A 19,286-nucleotide genomic window follows, 5' to 3' on the forward strand; every position below is an offset into this window, starting at 1 on the left:
ATATCTCACGTATTACGTCGACGAACGAGCAGCAGCTACGTCTTTCTTTTTGACGATTAGTTTACTTCGGCCTAAGTCGATCCGTCGTCCATTGCGTCACGAGACCCGCACAGCTCGTAAATACCTTGAAAGAAGCGAAAAAAAGATACATTGGTACAACGATCGTATCAACGAATTAACATCCATTGCAACTACAAATGACATGCTCTAATCCAGTGTTAATAACACTAGGGACATTATTTCCCGTGTAAAATATATCTACGCGTGTTACGATAAAATTGGTAAATTGTCATTTCTCACGATTACGTATTCGTATGCATCCCCTTGGCATTTTCTTTAGTCTGTTCGAGTTTCAAAAGGCTTATATAGATATCGAATCGATTAGGTATCGACATTTTTCAAAACAGGTAAGCGCAATTATGATTTTGTCGAAGTACACGTGTCATGAATTACGTAAAAGATGGATCGTCGTCATCGTATAAACCAAAAAGCTTTTTCTTCGAATGTTCCGAAATAGAGTCAGATTTAATGTAGAATGACTTGCATATGCGCTCGTAAAATGACTCGTGACAAAAATATACATGTATTATGATTTTTGGAATAATGAAAAACAAATTATATATAGAAAGTGTATAGAAAGAATAGGACCGGCTTGGTTCTTGGGTCGTTGTCTCGGACCCGGAGAGCCTTCCGGCACGGAAGTATGATGTGGGCTACCGCACGTGGGTTACGTCACGTCTATTATAAACAGCCAAAAAAAAAAAAAAAAAGAAAAAAAGGAAAAAAAAAAAGAAAGAAAGAAAAAAAAGTATCGTTCATTTCTGTGCGCACGAAGGAAACGTTTCTGCTCGTCTTCGAAGGAATTTGTACGGCTCGCATCCAGCAACCTTCTTCGAGTCATTCCCAATTTTTCTTGATTTATTGAAGACAAAGTATGAGAAGTTGTGAAATTATGTAAGAACGATACGATAAATAAGCGTAACTTTTTGAGTTTCGAAGATTTCGTCATACCACGTGAAGAATAAAAATAGAATCTCCTTATGATAGAGAGAAAGAGTCAGTTTATTCGCGATGCAATACAAGCGAGATAAAATCGAACGGAACGGAGGAGAGGAATACTCGTTTGGTCTTACGAAAAAAAGAAATATATATATATATATATACATAAAACGACTGATGCAGCGATATCTTCACAATGAAAAATAAAAGGCAATATTGCAGGCACGTCTCTGATCCGCTAAAATTCAACGTGCACTCGCTGGACTTGGTATTGAGTGCGTGCAAAGTAACTACACGATGGATTTCCATGGGAGGTGTATGTATGTATGTGTGTGTGTGTATATGTATGAGAGAGAGAGAGAGAGAGAGAGAGAGGAGAAAAGGAGAGTCAGAGTCAGGCAGGGAAGAAAGGAAGAAGTCTGCGGGAGGGTTCGCACGGGAGACACCTTTATGGAGCTGGTCGAGTGGTGGGAATAGTGATGGAGAAAGAGTGGGGGGTAGAACCGACACGAGGAGCAGCAAAGATTGGTGGGGATACAGGAGAATCGAAAGAGTGGTGGAAATGCTGGCGGCGCCGTTGACGATGCTAGAGGGGAGGGGGGTTGTTGAGGCTCAAGGTCGCTGCGGGGCCGCACGCGCGTCCCTTGCCACGCACACGCATACGCACTCTGCACGAAGAGAAGACCACGACGCCGCCGTCGCCACCGCCGCCGCCGCCGCCACCGCCGCAACCGTTGTCGTCGTCGTCGTCGTCGTCGTCGTCGTCGTCGTCGTCGTCGTAGTCGTCGTCGTCGTAGTCGTCGTCATCGAAACGAAAACGACTACGGGGGTGGAGAGTGAAGAGGAAAGAAATACGAGTGAGAGAGAGAGAGAGAGAGAGAGAGAGTGGCACGATTTCTCTCGTGCGTATATGCGCTGCAGCGCCGAAAAGCGGACTCGCGCACGCGCGTTTTTAAGCGCGTTGCAGCGTAGGATGCGCGCGGGCGCTCATCAAACTGTGTGCGTAATAAAGAGAATACGTATTGCGTGTTTCTACAGAGGCAAAGAGAGAAAAAGAAAGAGGCAGAGAGGGAGGGGAAAAAAAGAGAGAGAGAGAGAGAGAGTCATATGCGCGCGTGAGAACGACCACGGTAATACGGTGGATCTTTTATGGCAGCGCGCGCGTATTATGTCATCGCGTAGAACGAACGAAGCGAGAAATTATCGCGGCCGGGCCACGAATTTTCGTCGTTTCGCGGAAAGATCAGAGAGCCATGCGAGATTGGGTGCGCCGCCGCGGGGACGTAAAACGTAAAATGACGACGACGATGCTTGATTGCCAAGTGGGAAAACACAAGAGAGAAAGAGGAAGCAATCGATCTTTTCTTTCTATCTCTTTCTCTCATTTTGTTTTTTCTTCCTATCGTCCAAATTCCACGTTGGTTTGCCGTCACGATTCGCGATTGCATCGTTTTTTATCTCGAAACTTCGTTCGAGGAAAGATTTATTTTGCGAATTCTATCGAAAGATTATGTCCACGAGAAATATCATTTCTTTGGTACAACGAACGAGAAAATGTGTGACTTTAATGAAAGGAATCGAAGAGGCTGCGGGCACTCTAACGACGTTACGTTCGCTTTTCCAGCAGAAAGAAAACTGCATTAATGCATTAACTAGCGTACCCGGTAACTTCGTTCTCGTGTTTTATTCTATTACGAGATCCTCCTCTTTTTCTCTCTCTCTCTCTCTCTCTCGCTATCTCTGTCTTTCTGTCTCCCCTGTGCGACCACGCAGATTAAACTTTAAAAAAGAAGTAAAAGTAAAGAAAAGAAAAAAACGCAATTCCGCTTTGATATAACTCGATCCATTCGGCGACTATTGTAATAACCTTTATTATTTTGGATTCGGTCCTTAATATCTAGTGGAAAAAAAAAGAAACCAGCTTAATGAACTGTCTCATTCGTGGTAATTAATATTTCATACGGCGTAGGCCATTAAATTGCAGAACGCTTTGAAGTTCCTTTCCATTTATTTAAGCGAGAATATAACGAAATGAAGGGAAAGGGAAAAAGGAGAGTTTTGTAAAACGCGACGGAGGAATGAGATGGTCGTAAAAAAATATAGCAAAGGGGGTGTAAAATAGAGTGGATACTGCAACAAAAAGTACATATCGCCATCGACGATCATCGTCAACCCTCTCTGCTCCCTATATTTCTCAACCCCTTGAAAAGACAGAGTGATAGAGCGAGAGAGAGAGAGAGAGAGAGAGAGAGAGAGAGAGAGAGATGGTAGGTCCAGCGAATTTTGAATCGTAACAATAATCGCCGCAGGGTAGATAACGCGCGAAAGAGAAAGGAGCAAAGCATGAACGCGTTTTAACGAACGATATCGTGCTACCCGTTGCGAGGGTGCAAAGAAAATTATGAGGACAAGTCTTGAATACTTTTTGCGGTCATCCCATTTTAATCTCGCGACATTTAGAAAAAAAAAAAAAAAAAGAAGAAGAAGAAAAAGAAAAAAAATTAACTTTTGCGAGATCGCTTGACCAATCGTATACGAACTATGATTCCCGTACGAATAATCTGTACGTGACGTATTCGATAAAAGCGCGGAATATATGATATATCTTTATTACGTAATAATAATCGTTATACCTATGATGAATGAAAGTTTGCCGTACTCGAAGCCGAGAGAAAATGTTGTTATCATCGATGAAATTGGAAAATGGTCGAACGATAAAATGAAAGAAATTCGAACGTGAAAATTCGCACTCACCTCTTTCGCGTGATAACAATGATCGTCCTCCACACCCTATTTTTCCCGATATCACCACCTAGGCACTTGTCATCGCATAAATACTCTTCTCTCGCTTAGCGTTACTCGAATTATTAACCGCACAGATCTTCGAGTACACTATAGCTATCTTCTTTCGGCGACGTTATTTTTTTGCTTTTCTCTCAGAGAAAATAAGAATAATACGAAAGAGGGATCGAGACGAAGCCACGAAAATGTTCGGGGGATGGCACCGAGAGGAGATCAAGAATCGCAAATGTCATCATCGTCGAATCACTGGCTAAAGAGAGAAAAAGAATAAGAAGAGATATAGAAAATAAGAGAAAAGAAAAAATGAGCGCGAAAGAACTTTGCATTCGAACTTGGCTTCCTCTCCCGTCCTATCTTTACTTTTCACGGTCGCGAGGAAAAAATAAAAGAGAAGGAGAGAGAGGGGGGGGGGAGGAGAGGGAGACAGAGACAGAAAGAAAGAAAGAAGGCGGGAAACGCGAATATCTATTGAAGCCTTTAAAAATGTCTCTTTCTCGTTTGAAACGACCGTAAAGAAATATACCGCTTCTAGCTCGTAGGCTGATCTGAATCGGACTGCTGTCCTACGAGAAGCTAGCCGTGTTCTTTCTCTCCGGGCTCATCTCTCCCACTCTTTCTTTCCTTTTACGCTTTCCTATCTCTCTCTCTCTCTCTCTCTCTCTCTCTCTCTTGCTCGCTCGCTCGCTCTCACTCGGTCGCTCGCTCTTACTCTTTCGCTCTCCTTCTCTCTCGTTCTATACGTCTCGGCCCTACGTTTGAGAAGTCTTTTAGGCCAAATCGGTAACGTACAGCCTGGCCCCTACTACTGTACGTCAAACCTTTCGGTTTCTCTGTTAGAAAGACGCTTAGAAAATCTCACATTGTATAATATCTATGTATTTCGGTGATAAGATATAGTAGGATAATTATGATATTTATGATAAGGATATAAGAGTTTGGAAAATTAATCGATTAATACGCGTTGATATCGATCTTCGTCGCAAAATTTTAGCGAGAGATCGATGTAAAAATTATTTATTTACAATTATATGTAATGAAATATTTAAAACATTTACACGATTTACATCGTTGGTACTCTACGACAAATTGAAATAGTGTTTAGGACTTGACGAATAACGCGATCTTTGTTACGGCAAAAGTATAATATTTTAATAACGTTTACGCGTTACGTTATTTCTTCTCAAGTCGTCCTCTCAAGTAATTTATAACAACGTCTATGCAGTCTAAAGGGAGGATACGAAATTACGTCGCATTCCAATGATTCTAAAAGAGAGGAGGAATTCGGGGATCTATTTCCTCTTCCTTCTCTCTGAACAAACTCGTACAAGAACGTCTTTTTGCTTGGGAACAAAACGAGCGCGTAGTAATAAATTTTCCAAATCGAGATCGTTAACGTTTTCCATGGAATAAAGAGGAAACCGCATGGAACGCGCTTCGGAAGAGTTTTTTCGGCTGTAAGAAGAAAGAGAAACGAAAAGAGAAGACGAATGCTGTTTATCAAGCCACGAAATAAGCCAAACTTCCGTCAGATACCGTTATGGACGTATCTGTGTGTGCGTACGTGAACACAGCACGTGCATGTAATGCAGAAGGTTCGTGTCGAAGGAAGAGCATGTAATATCCCAAGAACCGTAAGAGTACTTAACGGAGCTCGTACCCGAGTTCGATCGGGACGAATTTAAATATAAAAACGATCGGATATAATAAATCTCCTATTCAAAGATCAAACTACTCACAGCGCTCGCGCACGTCCTTATCCCTCCTCCTCCCTCATACACTCGATCGTAGATCCTCTTCGTTAAATATTCGTTAATACCATCCGGTGGTGAGATCCACCGAGTAATCAACAACCACCAACATATCGAGAAAATAATATCGTAATCGTAATGTCGATCGACGATCGAGAGTTCTCGCGAAATAATTATTTTGTTTTGTTTGGTAATCAAAAATGGCGCTCGCGTAAAAACAGGTGAAAACGTTGTTGTTGGTGTTGCGTTCTACCTGGCGGATGAAACCACCATGGATTGACCAGGGCTGATTGTTGGTTGCTGGTACCCTCGCCGACAGGGGCGTACATCCTCCATCGGCTACGTCACGCCCGTCACTACCGCCCTGTACGGCTGCACCCCTGACTACTGCCTTCAATCCACCACCACCACTACCACCTCCGCCACCATCACTGCTCTCTCTCTCTCTCTCTCTCTCTCTACCACTTCTCTCTACCGCCTCTTTTTACCTCTCACTCACTCTCTCTTTCTCTCCCCCTCTCTCTCTTTCTCCCGGGATTCCTGTCATTTCCCCTTCCTCGACGTACGCAAGAGGGTTGCAAGGTTATACCCACCGCCTCCTCCAACGTCGTCGGCGTCGTCGTCGTCGTTGTCGTCGTCGTCGTCGTCAACGACGTCCTCCGAACGACCAACCAACCTTCTCCCGCCACCTCCACCTACGACTCCACCGCCGTCCAGAACCCAGACCTAGCCACCCCCGCCACGCATTCTCTCTCCTCTTCCTCAGCCCACTGCTCCGCTGCTACTGCTTTCCTCGCCTTACCCTGCCCTGCTCTGCCTTGCCTTGCCTTTCCTTACCATGCCATCCCTTCGCGTTCCTTTCCTTTCCACGCACAACCACCACGGCCATCACTTTCACTAGAAAGTCCTCCGACCGATTCTCTACGTAGGATGGTGTTCAGCCAGGGCTGACGTTGCAAGGGGCGGCGCACCATCATCATCCCGACTTTTCCCTTCACCTTCTTATCTGTCCTATCCTTTTTATTTCCCTACTTGTTCTCCTCCTCCATCGTACTCGGAAAAAAAAAAAAAAAAAATTCTTATTCTCGTTCTCGATCGATATTCATACCAACAGCTCGCTTCCATCGGATTATTTTTATTTCAATTTGGTTCAAATTTTGATTTAAAAAGAATCAACGACAGAATTAAAATTAAAAGGATTTTTTTTTAACAGATCGATGATTTTTACCAAGGTCGAATCGACAATACGTTTCGTTAACTAGACGTGCATCGTGAGCCTTTTGTGCGCGTCCTAGCGAAGAGACGACTTTCTATAACCATTAGAAACGAAGGCCAGTGTTTCCTTTGACATTTGTTAGTCAAATGAGGCAGGTGACACCGAAGCGTCTCGCTTCGGAGTATCAACGACACCGCCGATAGGCGCGAAAAATATTGCCTGCCGTGAGGACGACTAGAGTAACCTTTTAAAGAAATATAGGACGACTTCCTTTTTATTATTCGAAGATGGAGAGATCGATATTTAGTAATGGTCAAGGGGATAAAAATGCACTTGAGAATAAATTAACGAGAAAAAGCGTTTTATAGCGTTTTTATAGCGATTTTATAAGAAAGAAGAAAAAAAGAAAAAAAAGAAGAAAAGAAACAAACAAACGCAACAAGTTAAAAAAAAAATTATATGAAACGTATTTAGCGGTAAAATGGCACGTGTAAAGCTTGCGACGGTCCTGAGCCAAGTTCAACTGGAGGGGAGAACAACCTTGCAAGCCCTCATACCACGTAAGAGCGAGTAGTTGCGCCGGTGGTGGTAGGGCCTGAATTTTTGGAGGTTGGCAGAATCAGCGTGGAAGGACGAAGGGGGTTGAAGAGCGTCAGAGGGGAAGTGCGTCGAGTACGAGGAGGTAGAATGAGAAAGAGAGAAAGTGAAAAAGAGGAGGGAGAAAGGAGGCAGAGCAACCTGCACCCGGCAACAGCCCCCGACCTCGGAAGAACTAATCATTAACCTCCTTTCACCCTCCTCCCTCAAATGTTGCTTCTAACTCGAGCACCTTCGCTTCACTTTCACCTGTATTTCTATCGCTATATATCCTTCTCTCTTTCACTTTCGTCGACGCTGTTTGATCATCTACTATCTCTCTCGTTTTCCTTTTATCTTACGATAGATTAGAAGACCATCCGAAACCGTCCAAGTTTTCGAATGACTATTTTACTACACAACTACTATTACGTTACGTCACTTTCACCACAGTCTCGAGCTCGTTCTCGTTCCTCTCTCTCTCTCTCTCTCTCTCTCTCTCTCTCTCTCTCTCGACTTCGATTTCGAACGTCCTATCGACCTCCAAACCTTGACGTGACTTTCCGTGCGTACACGTTCATAGCCCTACGTCGCCACCCTCCGCAAAGCAGCTACCAGGCTTGCCTCGATATCGGCGATCTTTAAAGTCGATATCCCTCTACGTTCGAGCTTTACGCACGCGTTATTTAATTCTCGTCTTTAATCCTCAATGGAAGAGAGATATCTGTGTATTTGATATTTCGGTCAACTTTTATCTTGGTAGATGATCGATTAAAAAAAAAAAAAAAAAACAAAGAAAAAAAAAAGATGAGATAATTAAGGCTAAAAGCGGAACAAGAAGAAAGTCCCTGTTTTAAAAGATACATTGAAATTAAGTTATCGATTTAATTGTTATTAACGAGAATGACGAGGTAATATTTTTCGAGGTTGGATCGAATCGAGGGAAAGGAAAGCGCGAGGGTGGTCGATCGTAGACGCGGACGATCCTCGATTTAAATAATTCAATGGACAAACGAAAGAGAACGGAGTCGGTATGCTCTCGACGCGGTGTTGTATCTTTGCAAACGATCGATGTCATGGGGGAGGAGGGGGCGGGGGTTGAGGGTGGAAGTACGCGGTTCGTGGAAATGTATACATACATACATATACGTGTGTGCGTTTGTGTGTACGCGCGCGCGCTTGTATGTGTGTAGGTGCACGCGCATACATCATGGCATGGAATAGACGAAATTACTCCATTTTGCGCCGGCTACGTGGGAATTAGCCCTTTATCCGCTTATGTATCTTGATTTATGCGCCGTATACGAAAGATACGATCTCCGAGTAAGTTCGCTTCGCTACCAATGCGATCGGACCCGATATTGCGAAATGAATGTCACGTGACGAGCGCGTTAATGACGTTGTTCAAAGTACGTAAAAATTTTGTAGTTAAGAGCGACCTGAATCGTTCGAAAATTTCGATCGTACGATAATATAATGAAAGGCCGAATGATTTGTGCGAAAGAGAAAGATTATTACGTTTTCGATGACGTCTGCAACGAATCGATTAGATTAGAACGAATTGGTGAAAAACACGAACGTGGAGAGAGAGAGAGAGAGAGAGGGAGTGGGGGAAGAAAAAAAATAATAAAAGAAAGAAGGAGAAAGTGAACTCTCGCGAGGTAGCAGAAGGTCGAACTTTACTGCGAACCAGGAGCGGAAGGGTGTGCGCTGCTGCGCGTGCCGGTATATACCCAAAAAGGGAGAAGGAAAGAGAGAATGAGATAGAGAGAGGGCTAGCGCAAAGATGCAACGCGCACGTCTATTGATTCTCTCTTCGCCCGTGAAGGTCCTTCGTGCGTGTGTCCTACTCGCTTTTCCCGCCACACGCACAAACGTAATTTGCGCGCGCGTACTCGTGTCCGAAAACTCGAGTGTACTATCTCTCTCTCTCTTTCTCTCTCTCTCTCTCTCTCTCTCTCTCTCTCTCTCTCTCTCTCTCTCTCTCTCTCTCTCTCTGCCCCCCCGTCTCTCTCTCTCTCTCTCTCTTTTACTCTTCTATGTATTCTACTCTCGGTCATATGCATAACACAAAAGCGAAATCCGACAGGCTCAAAGTAGTAGAAGAAGAAGAAGAAGAAGAAGAGAAGAGGTCGAACTGGATTCTGCAACGTCCCTTCCGTGCATTCCTCCAACTGCGAACTTCCTCGCTCTCTTTTCTCGGCTGCATAAAGAATTAGAGGCATGAGTGAAAAGAGAGAGAGAGAGAGAGAGAGAGAGAGAGAGAGAGAGAGAGAGAGAGAGAGAGAGAGAGAGAGAGAGAGAACGTTTACACGTGCGAGCGTTCGGAGAAAAAAATAATATATTATCCTCCTCTCGAATAACTCGCGATATCCTCTTGCGTTTGCATTTTCTTATTGCGTTATATAGAAAAACAACATTGCGTGCGATTGACGATAAATATCTCAATCGATTATTTTCAAAAAAAATCAATTTAATTTACAGCTTAAAAATCTATTCCTTTTGTCAACCGCAAGAATATATTTAATTACCAAGAATAAATGGAGAAAGAAATATCTATCGAAATTAACGTTATATATTATTATATTTATAATAGAAAAGAGAAACGAGAAGAAAGAGAAAAAAGAAGAAACAAAAAGGAACAAAACAAAAAGAAAATAAAAACTCTTGTTAGAAAAAAATGTCCTTGTTATCTTACCAAAAGTCCTCGATGCAATGACACTCGTAATTTCTTTTCGATCTTCTGTTTCTATCCTCTTCCTCTTTTTTTTTTTTCTTATTTTTTCCTTAACGAAAATAAGGATAAACTCGCGTAAAGTTATTTCGTATTTATTTCAAACGAAACAGAATTTCTTTATTCTCTTCTTAATTATAAGAATCTCGTGAAAGAGTGAAAGATGCGTACAAAGAGGTACCGTAACTTCTACTGCCGAGTAGATAGATGCAAAGGCTCATGGTATATGTCTCTAAAAGTCATTCGAGGAGCGTGCACAAGGATATATGTATATACATATATATATATATATATATATATACACATACATTTAGTATATATACAAATGTTGTATATATATACACAATACAACGCGTTTGTCGGAATGTCATCGTTAGAAGCTAGAACGGTCAAATCCTTAGATAAGTAAGTATAATTTCGAAGCTCCAACGTTCGCGAAATGATAAACACTAGCTTTGTCATTGCGAAGAAAAAAAAGAAAGAAAGGAGAGAGAGAGAGAGAGAGAGAGAGAGAGAGAGAAATAATTCTCATGAAATTACACGTAATCTCTGTTAATGATATTTATTTCAATACGAACTACGAAATTCTACGAATTTCGAGTTTTTCTACAAATTCTACGAATACGAGTTCATTTTATAACAGAACGCATAAATACTTTTCATTTTTTTCTCTATCTCTCTCTCTCCCTCTCTCTCTCTCTCTCTCTCTCTCTCTCTCCCTCTGTAGCGTTACTTCTTATTCGTAAGATAAGGAAGAAACGTGTAAATGTTCATAAAGCTGAAATATTATCTCGTTAATACATATAAAATGTATGTATGTCGCGTTCAATTTGTAATTTTAAAACATTTCGAATATTCAACGATTGCGATCGGTTATCTTTGACCTCGATCGATGTTTTTCTCGTTGCTTAGGTTTTTTTCTTTTCTTTTTCTTTCTTTTTTTTTTTTCTTTTTTCCTTTTTTCTAAAAATACGAACAAAGTTTATGATCAATTACGTGAAAGATTAAAAAGGAAAGGAAGAATTCTTTTTTCCTAGGTACATTGTAGAGTCTGAGAAAAAAGCGATTATCAAAGAGAATCGAATAAAAACGTAGCAAAACAAACGAAAGGAAGAAGCTCGTCGAAAATTCTTAAAATGGATGCACAATTAACTATTCCCATATCCGACATTTTCACTTTTTATTCTCTGCGTACTTCCTTTTCACACTTTCACGCGTATATGTATATATACATTCGCAGTTTCTGAAACGATGGGCATTTTTGGAACGAATATCCATTTATATGTATATACATATACATATATATATATATATATATATATATATATATATATCCGAAAAAAAGTCGAAGTACCGAGCGTGACATTTAACGCGAAAAAATAATTCGAACTTGGTTCACTACGTGAATCAAAACGATTACTGGGATGTCAGTTGAGTCAAGTGCGCGTCCATTTTATTTTTTATTTTTTTTTCTCGACGAAATGAAATATGACAATGATATATTTTTGCGAAATAAAATTTTTTTTATAGTTATAAAAAAAGAAAAAAGAATTACGAAACATTTCTTTGACGTCATCGTTCGATATATAAACGCATAATTGCACGCTTTCGTCCGCGATACTATATCGTTGACACGCGTCCGACACATAAAAAATAATACACGAGAATCACACGCGTCATACATACATATACATACATGCATGCATATATATATATATATATATGTGTGTGTGTGTACATACACGCAACGTTAGATTCTCTCTAAGAAACGCGGGCTTGTCGCGCTTTCGAATTCTCAGAGGCGCGGATTTAGGTCGGAGGAGGTATATAATCGGTGACAAACGAAATTCGAGGAAGAACTGTCAAACAACAGAGGCGGCAAATATCAAAGGATAGCAAGCGGAAGTGCGTTTAAAGTTCGAACTATAAAATAGAAGGAATATAAAACAGTAATAAGAATGTGAAGAGAAAAGGGGAGAAAGAGAGAGAGAGAGAGAGGGAGAGAGAGAGAGAGAGAGAGAGAGAGAGAGAAGAGTAGGAGACTTACGAAAAGTCGGTGGCACCTTCTTTCATCCGTCCTCCCACCTCGATCCCTTTGCTTCCTTCCTTCCTTCTTTCACTCGATGGTCGAGCTCACTTCTTAACCCTTTCACGACATACCACGATCCATTGACGAGAAGAAACGTGGGAACGATGCATCGTAATTCCGCATCTCCCTGCTTCCTCCTATCTTCCTCCTTTCCCCTTTCGCTTTCTCTTTACTACGAAACGTCAGAAAAAGCGGCAAGCTCGGACCGACGTGTCGTTCGAAATTTTCTTCGAGCTCGCGCGATTCGTCAAGAATGAATTTTGACGGAGCGACAAATTCAATCCTTATCACCGTCCGTACGCTGCCAGCAGCGAGGGAAACTGAAAAACGATGGATCGGGAGCCTCGTGGACGCCCCTTGTCACATACGCCGAAAGGACGAGCATGTTTCTCCTTAAGAACGTTCGCAGCGCTACCTAACGAAAGCGGGAATTATTAAATGATCTTACAAATTCACGACGCGGGCTTTTTGGATCGGTCATTTCAGAGAATCTTATCAGTCATCGTGCAAGCGTTTCTCTATTACTTTATGAAATAAAACTGTTTATGGTACTTTTTAAATATTTAATCTTTTCCCTTTGAATCATTAAATCTTACAATCAATGATCATTCATCCAGTCGCAATTCATTCTTCTTAGATTCATACAAATTTCATAAATTATATTAAATCAACGATTAATACTTATGAACGTGTAGCGTGTTTCTTTCGTTTTTGGTTTTTTTTTTTTTCTTTTTTTTTATTATAGACTGTACAACTTCTACATCGTAAAACACGTTGACTGCAGAGATATTAGAACACTGACATTTCGTAATATACGAAACGTCTCGATACGTATTTAATTAATCGTTATCCTGTTGTTAGGAAAAGGATTTAATATGTCAAATATTCTATGAAATATGTTCAATTTATTACTACACACACCGAACTATCATTAACCGACAGTCAGTATGTTTCCTTGGAAAGTATAGTGCGGAATCTGGAGATTTAAGGGAGCGGGACCTTTTCTAATTCTTCCGCTGGCATCGTAATGAGAGCCATGGCATGGACAATAATAACCACCAAAATCACCGGCATTAGCAATGGGTATACAACCCAAATGCGTGCATACACCGATAACAATCAACCATTCTGGTTTTTGTGTCCTTTCGCTATCATGCTGTGGATCGCGAAGGGAGGCTACGTCAACTGCGCCTTCTTTGTTAATTTCGGCTGGCGTTCTAACAGATGGAAAATTTCAAATTGTATACATTTCAAATGTACATACTCGTATAAAAATATTTCTACAAGAATATACCTGTGTCTGACAAATACGGGCTTGCCGCGCCATTTGAATGCTACATTCTTTCCCTCCGGTACATCGTCGAGATTTACTTCTATCTTTGACAATGCCAATACGTCAGCACCTGCGCTTAAGGTTGCCACAAGCTCACTGACCATTGTTTTAGTCGAATAAGCGGCAGCTAAACCAGTACCTGTAAATAACATTTTTGATATAACGTAAGATCTATCGTATATTCTAAATAGATAGAGAGAGAGAGAGAGAGAGAGAGAGAGAGAGAGAGAGAGAGAGAGAGAGAGAGAGAGAGGCTATACCCGCTGCTAAAACATAAGAAAATGTTTTTCTTGACGCAGCAGTTTTACGATTGCTTGCATATGGATCTTTAACATCATCTCTGCGATAGTGCGAGAAATCTGGTATTTGGATGTCGGTATGAGCCATACGAGACTGCTGTATTTGCGTGGGTGCTGTTTAAAAAAATATAAATTTAAAGCGTAAGACATGTAAATTATGTATTAATAATGTAATTTTCTACCTTTTTTTTTCTTTTTTTTTTCTTTTCCATAATCTATCGAAAGAAATCTACATAGTCGAGTTAATGTGCACTGAAGCGATGGTTATATAATCGAATGAAAAAGTTCAACGTATCGAAGAGATCAAAGTGTCGTAATTTATGTAAATACGGAATGGATCAGGACCAACCTGAGATACTCGAGTTAACTCTTACAACTCCAGAAATAATGTTCTGCTGCATAGTATCACTTATCATAGGTGTGACGGGAGCAGGAACGACAATTGGTGGTCTTTGAGCTTTACCAGTCCCAGCAACCGTTCTTCCTCCATTTGAAACAACCGTCACCGTTGCCTTCAAATACGGTGAAATATTCGCAGATCTCGCAATCATATTCATTTTTACGCGAAGACAATACGCAAAAATGAACAGACAAGTAAGTCGCAAAATGCGAACGAACTAAGAAGTGTTCTATCAAGCAGAGACGGCAACGCCATCTGCGAGAGGTATGATCTAAAAGTAGACGTTACATAAAGTCACATTTTTTTTTATCTCTTAATATTTTCTAAAAAAACTAAAATGATGGTAAATAAATTTTTTCATGAAAACAAGAAAATCCTCCGATTTCATTGATTCCATATTAAATGATCTCGTTTTGATGAATGAAAAAGGAGAAAAGTACGACAGAATATATTCTTGATTTACGAACACGACGTAATAACGTCAGTACGAAATATATCAATGGTACTTTTCGAGATACGATAGAGGGACCATTTATCGTTCAATTGTTCGTTTAATGAAAATAATATCTTAATAATGTATGTAAATATGATTTTTCAATATATTCCATTCGTAGGAAGACGTACGAGAGAAATCTCTCTTTAGTTTGTCATCGTTTCTCTACAATTCTAGTTTATAAAAAACGTTCGTTAACAATTCAATAACGTTTAAGCGTATTCTTATGAATAATTATGAATGATAATAGTTGGTAATATAGGACAATTCGAGTGTTACCAATCAGAGGCGTTGGAAAAACGCCGAACATGGCGGTCGCGACGAATTCGTTTGATAGCTGGTTAAGCAAAAAATTACAAGCATTAAATACGGACGAGGGTGTTTTCGGATCTTACATCAAAGGAATATTGGAGGGCGATGAAACGGAGGATGAAAAAGTCGAGGCGCTTGAAAGCATACTCGCGGGCATAACGGTGAGGACGGCACGGATTGTAAGGTTAGAATGTGCTTGCTGTACGTAGACGAGAGATTTCTTAGCCGGTCAAAAATAGCAGAAGCTATGCTTTTATATGGCATGTACATTCTTAAAGAGATATAATACGAAAATATCTTGCTTTGCGTAACATATGATTTCATTAGCATGGAATTTATTATTATTATTCTTTATTTTGTTTATTTCTTAACGTATCAGAAATAACTTGGATATTTTTTATTAAATATATCATATGCGAGTATATATGTGTGTGTATTGCGATATAATTGTACGCACAGAATGAAACAATAGGATGTTATATTGATGACATTTCAGCCAAAGGAGTTTATAAGTAGTTGATAAGAGGATAGAAAACTTGATATATGTATATATATATATATATAGATATATATATCCTTTGTAGGAGGACAATATAAGCAAGCATGTAACCGAAATCCTAAATGCTTGGGCAGAATGGTTACCAACGGAGGAAGTTGCCAGTCCTAATGTGCCAACAGAGGATGTCGATGTCAGATTGGCACGTATGCTTGAATCGCAGAGCCTTCCGACTACCATTCAAAGAAGTTACACGGAGGAGGAGAGGCGAATACGCGAGGCTATATTGGCCCAGTATAGTCAAATGTCCGATGAAGGTGATAGCGAGGGAGATGGGGAAGAAGACGGTGCTGGGGGTGGAGATTGCGGTATCGAAAAGAATTTGAATGCCGCTACTATAGCGCAACAAGAAAGAGAAAGGAGAGAGAAAGCAAAGTTAGAAAGTCAAAAAAAGAAAGAAAAGGATAAGGAAGATAGGTAAGCTTTTTTTTTTTTACTTTAATGCTCTCTTTATGCGCTCAATACAAGAGAGGAATATAATCAATACTTGTTTAAATTATAGAGAGAAACAGAAGCAATTAAAGGAAGAGAAAAAGGAGAAGCGCAAGACACAGAAAGGAGAGAGAAGAAGGTAGCACGATTGTGAAAAAATCGTACAGTCGCTTCCTCATTTTAAAACAAGTGGATCCCATTATGGGCTGATTTACTTATCCATGTTTCTTCTTTCGCATGCAAAAGTCTATCGTTCATTAATATCCCTCTTTTATTATCAGAAAGATACATATTTTAAGCGAATTATGTGACGCTTCTTCATCGAGATAATACGTACTTCATATTTCTTGTGGCATAATAGCGAATCTTCTCGTGCCTTCGGTCTGTCTAATATACATTATCGTTCGGTGTAATCTCTCCTATCCATTTATCCTTTTTCTACTTTCTTTACGATATCGACGTTCCTTCGTATTATTTCGCGATCTGCATTCAGAGCTTGTATACGAGTAATATTCACAGCTCCGTTTTAAATTTTATAGTTAAAAAGTTGTTCCAACTATTGATGTATATACATATTGTACTTACCTGTATGCACAGCATACTGCCTTTTTTCTCTCTTTTTTTCTTGATTTTTTTCTTTTTTTTTTCTTTTCTTTCTTTTTCTTTTTTTTTTTTTTTTCTTTGATTAAACGAATCACGTATTTAATATGTTAAATAAACTGCTCTAATCGCTATAGAGAAATATTCTCTTTGGAATTATACCTCATTGAAATCCTTGCCGTTAATTGGGATCAAACAACAAATTCCATCATCGTTCGCTATAATTTTCTTTATTAGTATATATTTACACACAAGATACCGAGTCGAAACCGAGTCATCTTGGTATTGCATTAATAATGAAAGACAAACGCAGTAAGATAAGAACAAACGAACAAATGATACAAAAGATGATGATGCTTCAGTATCGTATCATTACATATACTTTTCTTTATACTAATGTCATTATCATAATCGTTTATCGTTAGCAATTCTCTCTTGTTTGCTATAATTAAAATTGCAGGCATAAATTGACGACGATTCGCACTTACACGACGGTCTTACGCGTAACACAATGGACCGTCCCGTCGTTTTAACGCGAAAATTACAAATCATCGTGCATCGTCTCTCGCAGCTCTCTCTCTCTCTCTCTCTCCCTCCCTCCCTCCCTCCCTCCCTTTTTTCCTTCCTTTTTCTTTTTTCCTCTTTTCGATTCGTTCACATTCTTACTGACACGAATAAGAAAGAGAGAGAAAGAGAAAAAGAAAACGAAGGGTTGAAGATTGATCAACGGACTCCTTGGCAAATATGGAGGATGAAGGACAACCCGATAAAAAGAAGTTGATAGTTGTTATAAGGATGGAGAGGAGAAAGAGAAAGAGAAAAAGAGAGAGAGAAACAAATGACCTTCAATCCTTCGTTTTCTCTCTTCGTTTCATCTCGTTTTCGATTAAGGATCGGGACAAACGTTTCGTTCATTCTTCAAAGACGGAACAACTCGTCAGGATCGATTATTCTACGCGACGCTCGTTCTAAAAAGATTCAGATGAAATAAGCCTCATTAAATACGCGCAAATTCAAAATGGCGTACAACTACCTCCTATGATTGTCCTTCTACTCTCGACGATGCCCTACTACACAAAGTGAAATGAAAGACGTTCGAATACCGGGTCGCGCATTTATTTATGTTCTTTTTCTTTTTTGATGATGTCGCTTGTCGAAACTCGAGAGAGAGCATCGAGGGATAAAAGGGGAGAGTGAAGTTTGTAGGAAGTGGTCGTGTCCTTCGTTCGCTCGACGATGATAGTTCATTTTCTTTCTTTTTTACCTATTCTCCTTAGAACGCGTCACGCATACAAGAGTTTTACTATCTAACTTTAAAGACGATCTATCCACGTTGTTAACTCGATAATTGGTTTTACAAACTGTTTTTTTTTTTTTGCTTTTTTTTTTGTTTTTTTTTTTTTTGCTTTTTTTTTCTTCTAAGAAGATATACGCTAGAGCCTTTTACACGCACGCACGCTCGCTCGCACGCTGGAGGGGGTTTTTTTTAATTCTTTTTCACAGAGACAATTTTTCTTCCCTATCTTTCTTCTGTTACACATTCGTTAAGAAGACATATATGTCTCTAAGATCATGTTCGTCCCCTTTCAACTCGGATCACGTTCGTTCATAATAATTCAGGACTAGAGAGCAATCGCCCCTTTTTCATCCGCAATCTTGTTTTTTTTTCTTTTTTTCTTTTTTCTCTTTGTGCGGATCGATAAAAGTATTTTACTCTCTCTATCTCTCTCTCTCTCTCTCTCTCTCTCTCTCTCTCTCTCTCTCTCTCTCTCTCTCTCTCTCTCTCCCTCTCTCTTTCATCGCGCATTTTTCTTCCGTGTATGAAATCGGGATCGATACCATTATCAAATTTATTTTCATTCCTTTCTTTCTTTTCGGACCTACGCGCACGGATACACGTATATGACTGTGCGCGAATGCGTTTCTTCGACGCAGATTATACAACAGTGTCTCCTATACACATACAATTTGATCCCGCTGTATATAATAATGAACACAACTAAAAACTTAGGGCTGTACAATTATCCTTTTTGTTTTCTTCTTCCTCTTCTTCTTTTTTCTTTTTTGCTTTTGTTTAGGGTATCCCCGAGTTTTTATGGGGTTATATTACTTAATGTTCTATTATTTCTATGATAATTACTAATATTTAACTCGTTTTTTGCTTGCGTGATTTCTCTTAATACATACTTGTATATAATATGTATATGCAAAGTAATACGCGCACAAGTGTGTATAATATATATGTATGGATATATTATATATACATGTACGCGTAAATATGATTCATTCTTTCACTCTTTCTCTCTCCCTCTCTCTTTCTTTCGGTCTTCTGTATTCTCTCTCTCTCTCTCTCTCTCTCTCTCTCTCTCTCTCTCTCTCATACACACACAACACACATCATACATACCTTTTTTCAAGGATCCGCGCATACACACATATTACTAAAACGTTATTTATACAGAATTTGATATCTCCCTTACTGTGTATGCTCGGTTTCCTTTTCATCTGTTTTTTTTTTTCGATTTCTTTCTTTCTAGTCACTAAGAACATTGAAGTTGCAAACTCCTCTCTTCGTTCGAGTTCATCGAACCCATCTCGCGAAAAGATATTCATTATTTCTTCATTTTTCTCCCCCCTTTCCCTTTCCTCGTTTAGATATTTCGCGAACAGCAAATTGAAGAACGCTGCGATAGAATT

General features: G+C 39.9%; 3 protein-coding genes across 6 annotated transcripts in view; 1 reads left to right on the forward strand and 2 right to left on the reverse strand.

The window, feature by feature from the left end:
• chinmo (Chronologically inappropriate morphogenesis) overlaps positions 1–12,736 on the reverse strand; it is a 46,214-nt gene extending 33,478 nt beyond the window's left edge. Inside the window, exon 1 of one of the 4 annotated variants that reach the window (XM_035870408.2) lies at positions 12,123–12,736. Coding sequence is in view for 1 of the 4 variants with exons in the window: in XM_035870406.2 (XP_035726299.1) it covers positions 5,803–5,878 (76 nt within the window). In the remaining 3 variants the exon portion in view is untranslated. Of the gene's footprint in view, positions 1–5,537; positions 5,732–5,802; positions 5,879–10,039; positions 10,284–12,122 lie in introns of those variants that run through there. The other 3 variants (XM_035870409.2, XM_035870406.2, XM_035870411.2) reach the window with 3 other exon arrangements.
• A 143-nt stretch (positions 12,737–12,879) lies between these two features.
• Positions 12,880–14,353, reverse strand: RFeSP (Rieske iron-sulfur protein). Its single transcript, XM_035870417.2, has 4 exons — positions 14,146–14,353; positions 13,758–13,910; positions 13,459–13,636; positions 12,880–13,381 (listed from the first exon to the last, which is right to left on the reverse strand). The coding sequence occupies exons 1-4, from the start codon at positions 14,351–14,353 to the stop codon at positions 13,096–13,098; spliced, it is 825 nt and encodes a 274-aa protein (XP_035726310.1). The 3' UTR covers positions 12,880–13,095.
• On the forward strand, positions 14,330–19,089 carry LOC118443431 (coiled-coil domain-containing protein 43). The gene is made up of 4 exons (XM_035870418.2): positions 14,330–14,460; positions 14,940–15,162; positions 15,586–15,974; positions 16,060–19,089. The coding sequence occupies exons 2-4, from the start codon at positions 14,998–15,000 to the stop codon at positions 16,130–16,132; spliced, it is 627 nt and encodes a 208-aa protein (XP_035726311.1). The 5' UTR covers positions 14,330–14,460; positions 14,940–14,997; the 3' UTR covers positions 16,133–19,089.
• Positions 19,090–19,286: the final 197 nt, after the last annotated feature.

Source organism: Vespa mandarinia, chromosome 7 (assembly GCF_050613455.1).
Source record: "Vespa mandarinia isolate Hongniang chromosome 7, ASM5061345v1, whole genome shotgun sequence".
In the NCBI taxonomy this organism is placed as follows: Eukaryota; Metazoa; Arthropoda; class Insecta; order Hymenoptera; family Vespidae; genus Vespa; species Vespa mandarinia.